Genomic DNA, 13,151 nt, shown 5'->3' with positions numbered 1-13,151 from the left:
CCAAAACATTGCAAGTTAGACAGTTTGAAGGAGTTTGCATAGACATTTCTAAGTTCCTTAAATTGTGACTTAGAAATATATGAATCTTCTTTTCGTGTCATTAAAGAATTAAGCTACTGTTGCCATTTCCTTGTGTTATACAAGTAGATATGATTGGTGAGGTTGAAAAGGGTAAATCAATATTTGAGTTTGTGCACACATCACACTTCAGGCCACACCTGAATAAGCGAGTACCCCAGTTGGTCCATCCCAGTCAAAAAGATCTGGACTTGCCTGGCTGAGGACGGACTCCTGATCTGGAGCCTCTATCATTCTGGGATGAGATGGTCTCTGTCAGTTCTGATCCATTATCATCTATGACTCATGTAGATATCTTCAAAACTGACGGATTTTCTGCAGCCCAACAATAACTTGATGGTATTTGTTCTAACAGTAAGAGGGGAAAGAATTATCTGTGACAGGTGAGATGAAAGATACAGAATTTGAAGGTCCCTGTGTATATCTGTTTTATTCAAAAGTATCTTTAAAGAGCTGTCAGGAATGTTCATTTTATTCTGTGAACAGGGGAAACACAAGCTAATCCACTGTTAATCTTGCCTGAATGTGCAGCTGCTTTTTATAATCATGTTAAAGACCCATCAAAAAGTCATGACAACATATTGAACTGGCACAGTCCTGAGTGGATAATTAAGTTGTGTTACATATTGGTTATAAAACGATTTTCCAGCAACAATGGAACCACGCTTTTTTTTTCTCTGAATTTATCAGCAATAAAGCTTTCAACTAATTTGGAAAGTTAAGTAATATAGAGTTAGGAAATAACCCAGGGCAGTTTCCATCTGTAAAGGCTGCACATCACTGGTTTGTTTTGGAAAAGCAAACTATGAGTTCATTATTGTATGGCATTGTGGTGTTATTAACATTTCTCCCAGACACGTTCATTGACAGAGCTGGTCTGTCTTTTCTCTGAATCGAGGTTCTTCTATTGAGGTTCAATAACGAAGATGACATTTTTTTTAGCCCCCCCCCAATGTCTTCAACTGAAAAAAAAGCAAAGAGCAAACTTTCAGGAGAGGCTAGGAGAAGGAACTGAATCCACACCTCATTCATCACTTAGAACAAGCCCAAGAAGGAAGAAATAGAAGCACACAACAGTCACTAAAGCTGACCGTGGTCTGAAAGGACATTCTGGACAACACATTTAATTACTTTCAGAAAATTAATTACTCTTTAAAAATTATATTAAACGCTATTTAACGCCAATAGAATAATATCTCAATGACTTAGTTTGCAACCAAAATAACGTCTTCATTTCTGCAGTAGACGCCAAGTTCTGCATATTAAATACAGATTGTCAAACTTGAAAAAGCATAGATAGAAACTGAACAATTAAATAAAACCCTTTAAGTAACAGTTTTTTCTCAAATTCAGTCAAGGAGAAAGACACGACACAGCATGTGATCATAACTTCTGCATATTCTGTTGACTTTACAATCAGAGTTTGGAAAAATATGCAACTTTTGTTCAAAAATAGTTATCAGCACATTGACACGGTTTGTCATTGTTTTTTTTTTTTTAAATAAAAAAAAAAAAAAAAATCACACTCTTCCATACTTGTGGTTTTCTTTGCAACTCCTTTAAGAAATTGAGACTGTCGATAGGGTAAACCTGCATTCAGTAGGGGAGAAGTATGCTAGAACAGGAAATGTGAGGATCTGTCATCACGTCCAACTTGATGCATAAATGGTTTGTGCATATTTTTTGGAGGAACAGAAGCCTAAGCAAACACAGTTCCAGGCATCATATGGAAAGATGTCGGACGCAATGCTGCATCCTTTAAGAGTTAAGTGTTGTTGTTTTTATCCCAATGGAAAAGAGGCTTCAGGATTTTTTTTTCCTCTTGACATCTTTCCTTTTGAACTCCTCTTCCTCTCTCTTCTCCTCTTCCAGATCTTCCTGCACGGCCATTTTCAGGCTATAGTAGCAAAGCACAGGGACACAGAGATAAGAGGATATAAATGAGACAGCTCTCAGAAAAAGAAAAAAAAAGTCAAACCAAAGGTTAATAACAGTAAGGTTTTTTTTAAAAAATCTTTTACCTCCTCGCCTCCTCTTTCTGCAAATCTCTCCAGCTGCTCTCCATGAACTTAAGTGCGTAGTCACTCTCGTCCTTGTATCTGAGGAAACAAATAGCGATGTGACCTTTTTCATGTAGACCATCTCAACAACTCAGTTAAAATAACTTGTAACCAGAAATGAAAAAACACTTACTTGGATCGATCATAGCCAAAGATCTCCCGAATGTGGTTGGAAATGAGATCCGGCTCCTCACCGCCATCGTCAATAAAATCGTCCATTTCGGAGTCGTACTCGTCTTCGTCATCCTCATATTTCCTCTTGTAAGCAGAGGTGATGGGGGGTAACATTGTACCTGGACAATACATCAAGTGATTCATTTAGAATATACACATAAAAGGAAAAAACAATGTTTTAAGAAGTAAATTCGGTCTTGCTTTAAGAGCCTAACACTGCCACAATTCAAACGCTTTTGATTTGAGACTTAAGTTGACAGAGTGCCATTTGAAGGTAAAGGTTGATGACATTGAAACTATGTGTTGTTTGTCTTTGTGAAAAAGTTCATCTGGCTCTACCACGATCAAGGACAAGGTTGTTGAGTGCTGCTGACACATTTCATTCAGTCTGGTTAACAAACTGCCAGTATTGATTCACCTGTTTGCATAATGTCTGCAGCTGTTATATAATATTATATTACGTCACATTACCTTATATTACCTTTGATTGCATTACATTGTAGTGTATTGGTTATTTTGAACTATTGGACTGTGCGCTTTATAACCCATAATATGGACTTAATGTACACTTTGTTAAAGTAAAAACTACAATAGAAAAATGTAAATACACAGCAAAGTGTAAGGCTGCATGGTGGGGCAGTGGTGAGCGCTATCGCCTCACAGCAAGAAGGTTTCTCCTCCGTTTGATGTCAGAGTGTGACACCGTTACTTTTGTTTAATTGAGATTAGTGCGATAGCAGACACGACCAAACTAGTGCTGGTGTTAATGTTGCTAACTGGACTTTTTACGTGCTTACACAGTTGCTCTCCCGCGATCCTGATGAGCAGAGACGTCTGAATGGACTATAGAGGCCCCTGCTACTTCATACAACACAAACCCCGACGACCAAGTTGTGGGAAAACTTTGTAAATTAAATGGTCAATTTAGAGGACTGTGATGAGCAATGCATTTGTGGGTCTTCTGTGAACAAAGATGTTTTCAAGAACTGAGCGTGCAAACGTTTTTCTTTTTTTGTTTTTTAACAGAGTAGGGAAACTTCCATACGTGGGGACTAGGCCTTAAACAGTTGTTTCAGCTGCTGTCTCTTTAGGCCCCCCACCACCTGTTCCCACTTTCCTCTGATTGGCCAGCTCTCCGGAAGCCTTCCAGGGGGCCAGAACAGTAGAGATCAGTATAACCGGTCAACTTTAAGGTCCTACCACGAGACGCACCAATTGCAATTTCTATGATGGATTCCCTGTGTTAGTCTGAGGTCAGCACAGAATCCGCTTTACTTTGAGGACAAAGCAGTTGGAAATCATCTGGTGCATGTCGAGGTGCGACCATAATACGGAGATGAACTAGGTCAAATATTAACAAAACCAGTTCTTAAGTAATATTACACCAGTATCCTTGTTGTGGTTCTTACCTGGTGGTCTGTTCATCATAGGTCTTGGTGGCATTCCTGGTCTTGGAGGCATTCCTTGTCTAGGCGGCATTCCTGGTCTAGGTGCCATCCCAGGTCTTTGTTGCATGCCTGGCCGAGGAGGGGCTCCTGGTCTGGGGCCTCCAAAATTCTTGGAAGAGATGGTTTCTGACACCACAGTGCACTTTGATCTTCCAGGTCCTGATCCCATGGTTCCATTTGGTCTTGCAGGTCCTCCATTACAAGGTCGACCAGGTCCAATCCCTGGAGGTCTGGATCCACTACCTCCAGGGTGACCCTGCCTAGACGGACCTGGCCTGGCCTGTGAAACACCAGCAGGTCTTGGTTGATGTTGGCTCCCTGCCTTAGGAGGGTCGCTTGATGAAGGTCTCGTCGCTGGATTCCCATTTGATCTAACTGCTGAATTCATCCCGGGCCTTCCTGGGTCTCCCTTTCCAAGTCTGTTGGCTCCAAATGTAGGTCCCTGCTTTGATGAGCCCCCCTGACTGGGCCTGGTCTGTGGGGAGCTTCCACGTTGAGATTTTTGGCCTGTTATAGCTGGACCAGGGGTCCTGCTCGCAGGATTACCTGAAGCTCTTCCATGAAGGGATGACGAGCTTTCCTTTTTAAAGGTAAGGTCACTTGAGGTGCTGGATTTGTGGCTAAAAGGGGGCTTGGAACCCCCCTGTTTGGCTGAAACCTGAGAAGATGTGGCTTTCTGAGGAACTTTACTGTTTACGGCACCGGATGAACTGGACATGCTTGTCTTGGATCTGTCTCTGTCACTGTGAGACATCTTGGGTTTCTCTCTGTCTCTGTCGCTCACAGAGGGCTTGGAGGAAGAGTGGCCTTTATTGCTGTTGTTTATTTGGTTTGACTTCTTTACTGACCCACTGGGCTGACTTGGCTTTTCTGTGGAGTTCTTTTGTGGTTTGTAGTTCTTCTGCTCTTTCTCTGAAATGCCTTGTCTTGACGAACCTGAGCTAAACTGAGATTTGCGATCTCTTTCTTGCTCTGCTTTTGAGTATTTTTCTTTTTCTGGCCTCTTAACCCTGCGCTCCATCTCTAGTTCCCGTATCTCATCGGCTGTGCGGAGCCTCTCTTCCTTTTTCACAGACTTGGGTTTTAACTCAACTGGCTCAAATTGCTTCTTCTCCGCTAATTTCAATAACTCTGCAAAGTTCAAAGGCGCTGGAGCACCCTTTGGGGGCCCACTGGATTTCTTAGAGGCTTTACCATTACTACTACCACTCCCACTTCCACCTGTTGTTTTCACAGGTCTCAGGGGCTCTGGCTCCTGCTCAGGCTCTGAATCTGACTGTTCATACTCATAATTATCTTCATCGTCCTCTGGATCAATAGAGTTATTCCTAAAGCTTTCATGGTTCATTGATTTTTCTTCCTCCATTTCTTGTTTTGTTCTCCTCTTCTTAGGAAGCTCTACCACCGGGATGCCATTGTAACCTCTGAAATTGTCCTTAGTTCTGGAAGCCATGGCTCGGGCCTTACGGTCTGACTTCAGCTCGACCCTCTTGGCAAGTAGTTCCTCTTTCTCTTTCTTCATTTTTATTTCTGGGGGAGACGAGTATAATAATAAAATAATGAATGAATTATGGTTACTGCATTAAATGTGGCTGACCATCAAATTACATATATCAACCTTTGCTCTTTCATGTTATGTTGTTACCTTTCTTCTTATGTTCAATGTGTTGCTTCTTCAGCAGCGCTTGCACAGCAGCAGGATTTACACCACCCGTCCTCGGAACTTTTTTGGGTGGTCCAGTCTGTAAACTGTACCTCTTCTGCTAGAATAGGCGAGGGGGAAATGACATATTGAAATCTACAGCTTTCACATCTCATTCTCTTAAATGTCTTTGTTACAGGATAATAATATATTATAGATCACGATTAATTACATTGCAATCGGTATAGCACATTTCAAACAAACGTAAACTCAATGTGATTTAAAGAAAAACTTGGGTTAGGGTTAAAATCAGCACAAAAAAGGTTTAGAAACAAATACAAAATTTTAAATGTATTAATAAAATGACATTGCACCAACCCACACAATATACACATGTACTTCAAGTACAGGTCTAATGGTCCCTGACCTGTTTCTACTAGAGCACACACACAGGACTACACACACATGCACAGTACACAAAATGTAACGCACCTTTACCGGATTTGGTTTTAACTTCAGGTATATATGAGGCCCATAACTAATGATCTGAGGGATCTGATGGAGCTTAGTCAGTGATCGGGACATTGAGATAGACTGAAATGTGCATCACCATTTAGAGCAGGGGTGGGCAACTGGCGGCCCGGGGGCCACATGCGGTCCCCATCAACCCTCAACCTGGTCCTCAGGTCAATTTTTACATATCAATTAATTGGAAACATGAAGAAAACATGACAAAATCTGTCATGAAATCATGAAAACCAGAAATATGTCCATAATAATATTTGATCACTGGTATACATTGAGTTAAATTTGAGACATAATCGACTGTAATCGTTTTTTGTATACTACAATTTGGCCCTCTGGCAGCGAGAATTAAATGAATGTGGCCCTTGTTGTGAACGAAGTTGCCCATCCCTGATTTAGAGCATTATTTATAAGAATAATTATTACATATTAAATTCTGTATTGGACAGGAAGCCATTATGTATGTAGCCTACTGTATTTTCAGAATATATGTAATGTTCTCTATTTTCCTGAGCTCTACTAAACAATCTGGATGAGCTGGATCATACCTACTGCCCTTTTAGTTTGTGCAGCATCGAGGGTATTACGGTAATCTAATCTGTTTGCGATGGACGCATGGATTAGTGAGTCAGATTGGGACACTAACACCTCAGTTTTGAACTGGTTGAAGTGCTAGAAGGCTGTTGTAGATCATTCGCTAAATGATCGTTCCGTAGCAGGTGTGTGTTTATCCTGATCAGCGCCACTAGAGTGCGCAGTTATAACATGTCATGCCTGATGAATGTCACATGTCTACTCTCGGTTAATAAATGAACCAGTGGCAATACATAAATTGTCTTCTTATTCACATGCACGCACTGGATGCAACAAAGACAATTCAACATGGTGTCAGAAATAGTACGAACTCCTCGCCTGTGAGTGTTTCCACGGACAGAGTAAATGTGCCCGGACTGTTTATGCTAACAAGCTACTGGTAAAGCCACGCTACGTCGCTGCAATGGCGGATGGATTTCGCAGACTAGACCTGGTTGTTTTGACGGCAACGTCGCCGAAAGTTGGCGGATATTTGAGCGGGAGTACGACATCTTTATCGCCACAGCACACTTCGACAAGCCTGCAAGAACGAAGGCTTACATCCTCCTCAATCTTGCAGGAGCGGATGCCATTGAACGAGAGTGCTTGTTTGTCTACGCAGCTGAAGTAAGAGCACCCGGCGACGGCGGAGCAGTAATCACTCCAGCAGAGTCCAGGGAGGATCCCGAATGTTTAAAGAGGAAATTCTGTGAAATCTGCAATCCACAAAACAACAAAATAATGGCGAGACACAAGTTTCATTCAAGAAATCAGAAACAAGGTGAGAGCATCGAGTCATTCATCAGTGATCTGAGGATTAAAGCTAAGAGCAGCCATTTTGGAGATTTGACTGATGAACTTGTCTGTGACCGGATAGTGTGTGGCATCACTAGTGACACTCTTGGAAAATCCCTGTTAAGAGACAGTGAATTAACACTGACCAAAGCCATTTATCTCTGTCGCATTCACAAAATGACGGAGGAGAATAGCAAGACACCAGCCTTTCAAGCTACTAATGTTGATATAGTACGGCCAGTTTCCCTCAGAAAGTACCAGTCAAAGTCCCAATCATTTGCTCAGTCCCAGGTCATCACTAGCTGCAGTAACTGTGGTGGTAGCCACGCGGCTAAGCGGGAAAAGTGTCCAGCTTTCAGACAACAGTGTCATAATTGCAAGAAACCAAATCATTACAAGAAGTGCTGCAAATCGAAAACTCACAGTCAAAACAGCTTTAAGAAGAAGACTTTCAGACAATCTGTGCACGAAATAGCAATAGATGAGCCTGCAACATGCAGGGAGGACACTTTCTATGTGGACGGCGTCCATGTTGACAAGTGTATTGACAGCATCAATGCTCAAGCTGGCGACAAAGATGAAGGTTTTGTTACAGTGTATATCAACAGCAAGCCCACTGAAATGAAGGTTGACACAGGAGCAAAACGCAATGTGATATCACAAAAGACTTTCAACAGAGTAACAAACAACGAGCAGCTACAGGAGAAGACCACAAATCGTGTTGCTTACGGAGGCAGCAAAATCGAAACGAAAGGTGTGGTCACCCTGTCATGCAGTTTAAAGGCGCAGTGTCACCTCTTGCCCTTCTTCATAGTAGACAGAGAAGTGCAGCCACTACTTGGATTTCGAGCGTGTGTGAACATGGGATGAGCCGTGACGTCCATCAGCTCACCACGGAAAGTGATACAGACTTTACAAGGCAGATCCTCAAACAGTACTGTGACCTGTTTAGTGATGATCTTGGAGAACTGCCAGTCACATACTCAATGACGGTGGATCCCAGCATTCAGCCTGTGGTTCGGCCAGCTCACCGCATCCCAGTCGCGATGCAGGACAGGGTTAAAACCGAACTTGAGCGCATGCAAAACATAGGTGTCATAACACCAGTCTCTGAAGCCCACAGATTGGTTATCATCCATGGTAGCTGCACACAAAAAGGACAAACAAGAAATAAGACTGTGCATTAATCCAAAAGACCTCAACACAGCACTCAAAACACCCCATCACCCCATGCGCAGCGTTGAGGAAGTCGCAGCGCAGATGTCAGGTGCAACTGTGTTTTCTGTCTTAGATGCAAAGAACTCTTTCGGGCAAATAAGTCTCGACAAGAAATCTTCAATGTTGACTACGTTCAGCACTCCTTTTGGACGCTACAGATTTCTCAGAATGCCGTTTGGCATCAACTCTGCAAGTGAAGTATTTCAGCGTTCAATGGAACAACTGTTAGCAGGTTATCCATGTTCAGTTATCGTCGACGACGTCATCGGAGGCCGTGATGTAGCTGAGCACGATGCTAACTTAAAGAGAGTGCTTATAAGAGTAAAAGAAATAAACCTCAGGCTTAATCCAGCAAAATGCAAATTTTGCCTGGACCACATTGGCTATGTGGGTCACATCTTCACAAGTGGAGGACTTAAAGCAGACCCTGCTAAAACGGCAGCCATTACAGACATGCCAGTCCCCACAGATGTCACCTCACTACAGCGTTTCCTTGGTATGGTCAACTACCTTGGCAAGTTCATCCCGAACTTCAGTGACATTGCCGCACCACTGAGAAAACTGATTCACAAAGGAACTGCATGGTGCTGGTTCCAGCAGCATCAGGAAGCATTTGAACGTCTCAAGTCGTGTCTGTCAAGCCCACCTGTACTGTCATATGATGTTAAGCAGCCTGTCACACTAACATGCGATGCATCTTGTTATGGACTAGGAGCTGCATGCCTTCAAAACGGCAAACCTGTTGCCTTTGCATCACGTACCCTCACGGACACAGAGACTCGTTACGCTCAAATTGAGAAGGAGCTGCTAGCTGTCGTGTTTGCCTGCACGAAGTTCAGCGACTATGTTTATGGTAAGCCCATAACGGTGAAAACAGACCACCAACCTTTGGTGACAATCCTAAAGAAGCCGATCAACTCTGCCCCTGCCCGTCTCCAAAGAATGATGGTACGCTTGCAAAGCTATGACATCACCTTAGTCTACAAAAAAGGTAAACACATGTACCTCGCAGACACCCTCTCACGAGCCCCGACTACAAAAGTTCCCCAGAGCCCTGCTGAAAATGTTATGTCTGTTAGTTACATTTCCACAGCCCGCCTGGAAGAGCTTAGAAAGCACACAGCGGAGGATGAGGTGCTACAGACTCTCACTGCAGGCATTCAGCGAGGTTGGCCCTCAAGAGAGAGCCAGCTCCTGCCTGCTGTGCGTCCCTTCTTCCCCTACAGAGATGAGCTGACAGTCGAGGGTGGAATCATCATGAAAGGACACAAAACTGTCCTTCCCCAGTCCCTGCACAGAGTACATTAACATTGTGCACAAAGGCCACCCCGGTGCTGAAGCAACAAAACGCAGAGCTAGAAGCATCTTATTTTGGCCAACAATCTCAAAACACATCATTGAAGAGTTGCTTTCATGTGCAGTGTGCAACAGCACCAGATCTCATCAGCAAAAGGAGCATCTTAAGCTTCATCCTGTTCCAAGCCTCCCATGGTCCACAGTGGCAACAGACATTTTCGATTGGCATGGTAAACATTACCAAGTGCTGGTCGACTCTTATTCAGGTTGGTTTGAAATTGACCTTCTCCGCGACATGACGTCATCAGCTGTGATCACAAAATTAAGAAGACACTTTTCAGTGCATGGCACACCTCACACCCTGCTCTCTGACAATGCTAGACAATACACCAGTCAGCAGTTTAAGGATTTTGCAAGACAATGGGATTTTGCAAGACAATGGGATTTTGAACATCTCACAAGCAGCCCTGAGTACCCTCAATCAAACGGACTCGCAGAGAGAGCTGTCCGCAGTGCCAAGCAACTGCTGGAACGATCTTACAGAGACGGTTCTGGTGTGTTTCTTAACCTTCTAAACCTCAGGAACATCTCCTGTGATCCTACACTTGGTTCTCCAGCTGAACGCCTGATGTCACGTCAGACACGTGCAGCTATTCCTGTGAGCACCAAACTGTTGCAGCCTACCCCAAAAAAATACCCAGCAAATAAATGCCCAGCTTGTCAACAAAAGGCTCACTTTAAAGCGCCACTATGACACTTCAAGTCGCCCTCTGAGACCTTTGTGAGAAGGACAAGTTGTCAGAATGCAGCCTCCCAAAGGCTACAATCAACTTGGAATCGTGAAAATGGTGAGCAAAGAGCCTCGTTCCTACATCATCCAGTCCAATGGAACAACATACAGGAGAAACCGCCGTCATCCTTCCTGTTGCAGAGCCACCACCGCCACGACTGTATACAGAGGACTTCGAGCATCCAGAACAAGGACCACTCTGCATTGGACAATGTTCCCTCCACAGCTGACAGTGTCCCTTCTACACCACAAACACCAGAGTCATACACACTGAGACCTCATCACAAATCCCCTCTAAGGCCACTTCACACAGAGAACCCCCTCAATGATTACAGTAACACCCCTTACATCTCACGCTCAGGACGCATTTGCAGACCAAATTTAAAACACGTTCAGTAAAATGAACTAAAAAAGGAAAAGGGACAGTAAAATGTGTGTTTCATTTTGTTGAGTATTTTGAAAAAAGAGAAAACTTAACAGAAATGTCATGATTCCGTGATAGTTACAAGTTAAATGTGGAAATGTTATTGAAAAGTTTCTACAAAGCTGTATGATGTACATGTTAACAGTACAGTAAGACAGAATAGTTTTATGTTGATTTTGCAAAGTGTTATTTTGCTTCTGATAGAGCTAAAAGCTAAAGGGAAAGGATGTAGATCATTTGCTAAATGAGTTAGCTGCTAGCTAAATGATCACATCCTCCCTGTCAGTGCCAGCTCAGAGGGCTAACATTACCTACACACTACTGTTTGAGTAAATGGAGGGCAGGTGACACGCTTCCTTACCTGTACATTGCCGAGGCCCTGGTTTTGCGAGGCGATGTCCAGTATATTGTCGAAGTCCATCATTTTGCCAGCAGACGATGTAAACTAGTGAACTGTTCAAAACTCAACCAAGAGTGCTACTGTTAGCTTTTAGCTTACAAAACAGCCCGTGGTTTAGTGCCACCAAAACGACATCCAGATAACTAAAAAGAAAACACCCCATCAAATTGTAAACTTAAGGGGCGACGCTATTTGCTGATTACGTTTGCTGACGTAAGCACATGTTACCGATTTTAACATTAGCTTACTCAACATTAGCTAACATAAGACAAACCAAGACAGTAGAGACGCGAGTTTTCCCCCTTTGAACAGATAAAGCACTAGACAACGATGCTGAATCCGTCAAAATGTTGTTGAAAATAACAAAATTGCTGCCATAACAAACGCCGGGTGTGAACAAATCTGACGCTAACAGCTCGAAGGAACGAAATAAAGAGCCCAAAGAGTGCGCTGACGAAGTGGGAGGATTCACTTGTACATACTTCCGTCACTGCAACATTACAGAGCGTCGGAAATATGGGATTATGATGGGAACCATTGGATGCTGTCTTCGTAAAGTAGCCTAAATTAGTCGTATGTGATTTAAAAAAAGAAAAGAACAAGATGTGTTTTTGACAAGTTTCCATGCCTTGGTCACTGAAAACCTGCTGTAAACATGAAGAAACCAAAGGTAGAAGAATGACTTTTGAAATTGGAAAAATCCGAGCACTCGCGGGTGCGTGAATGCAGCAGTCTAAATACGTCAAGGCCTTTAACTCTAGTATGCTTTGGTTTGGCTGGTTTTAATGTTGCAAATATTGTGCGTTTTCTTAAAAGGTGATTGCAAATTATGGGCCTGATTGATCGTTATTGAAGAGTTTATCTGTCTTACAGATAAGGCAAGACAAATCTGTGAGCATTTTGCGATTACAAAAAGGCCCACATTCCGATTTTTTTTTAAAGTATATCAAAATCGTTCAGAATAATTTTCTGTGACCGGCACTTCCGCCTTTGTCCAACGTTAACGTTACGCCATTTCCGTCCACTTTTTTTTATTTTTTTTATTTTTTTTATTTTTATTTTTTTTACATTTGTAGACCAGACTACAGTCTATGACCAGACCACATGATGTCGCTACATATATCGTTCAGAATCTTCTGGAAGTTTAATGTTGAGTTTCATCAAGACTCTAAGTTGAGTCTTGTCATTGCACCCTCCTAAAATCAAGGTTATGCACAAGTAGTCTACTCTATAGTAGCATGCGGCAATTATTACATTAGCTATAACTGAAATGTTAAAAAAAACACGGCTTATTATGTTTGACGTATTTATCGAGGATCTAAAACACGAGTGACCATCGTTCAACTATTTACTTAGAGAAAAAAACGTGCTGATTGTAGCCATGTCTTGGTCTTGTCTTGATAAAATACTGGGAGAACATTTGTACTGAAATGACTCTCATTCTGAAAAAAAGATGGCCAAATTTACCATGAATTCATTTTGTTCGGAAAAATGCCAAAGGATAGTTAAGATAGTATCTTGCTAGACTCTGATATACCTAAGATGTATGACTTTTGTTGGGCTTCTTGGTGGTATGTTTTTTTATGTCATTTTATAAGTGGTTTACCTTGTTGTGTCACATTGGTACATTTAAAAAAAAAAAAAAGAAATAGGCTATAAAAAATTTAAAAAATCTTGCTTTCAAAAAATACTTGTGTGAGTTGATGCAGAAGCACTGTAAACAAAATG

The 13,151-nt window shown here is 42.3% G+C and overlaps 1 protein-coding gene across 2 annotated transcripts; it reads right to left on the bottom strand.

Annotated features, from left to right (window-relative positions):
* Positions 1-489: 489 nt before the first annotated feature.
* On the bottom strand, positions 490-11,876 carry spty2d1 (SPT2 chromatin protein domain containing 1). 2 transcript variants are annotated; one of them, XM_020642893.3, is made up of 6 exons: positions 11,385-11,876; positions 5,406-5,520; positions 3,722-5,290; positions 2,272-2,431; positions 2,100-2,177; positions 490-1,975 (listed from the first exon to the last, which is right to left on the bottom strand). In XM_020642893.3, exons 1-6 carry the CDS (start codon positions 11,445-11,447, stop codon positions 1,882-1,884), a joined length of 2,079 nt encoding a protein of 692 aa, XP_020498549.1. In that variant the 5' UTR covers positions 11,448-11,876; the 3' UTR covers positions 490-1,881. The 2 variants fall into 2 exon arrangements, with proteins under 2 accessions (XP_020498549.1, XP_020498540.1); XM_020642884.3 differs by having other exon boundaries at positions 1,155-1,975; positions 5,406-5,523; positions 11,385-11,875.
* Between the last annotated feature and the right edge of the window lie 1,275 nt (positions 11,877-13,151).

The sequence above is a fragment of the Labrus bergylta genome, chromosome 7 (genome assembly GCF_963930695.1).
Source record: "Labrus bergylta chromosome 7, fLabBer1.1, whole genome shotgun sequence".
Lineage (NCBI taxonomy): Eukaryota > Metazoa > Chordata > Actinopteri > Labriformes > Labridae > Labrus > Labrus bergylta.
Note: the sequence above shows the minus strand (reverse complement) of the source record. Positions and strands in the feature narration are given on the sequence as shown.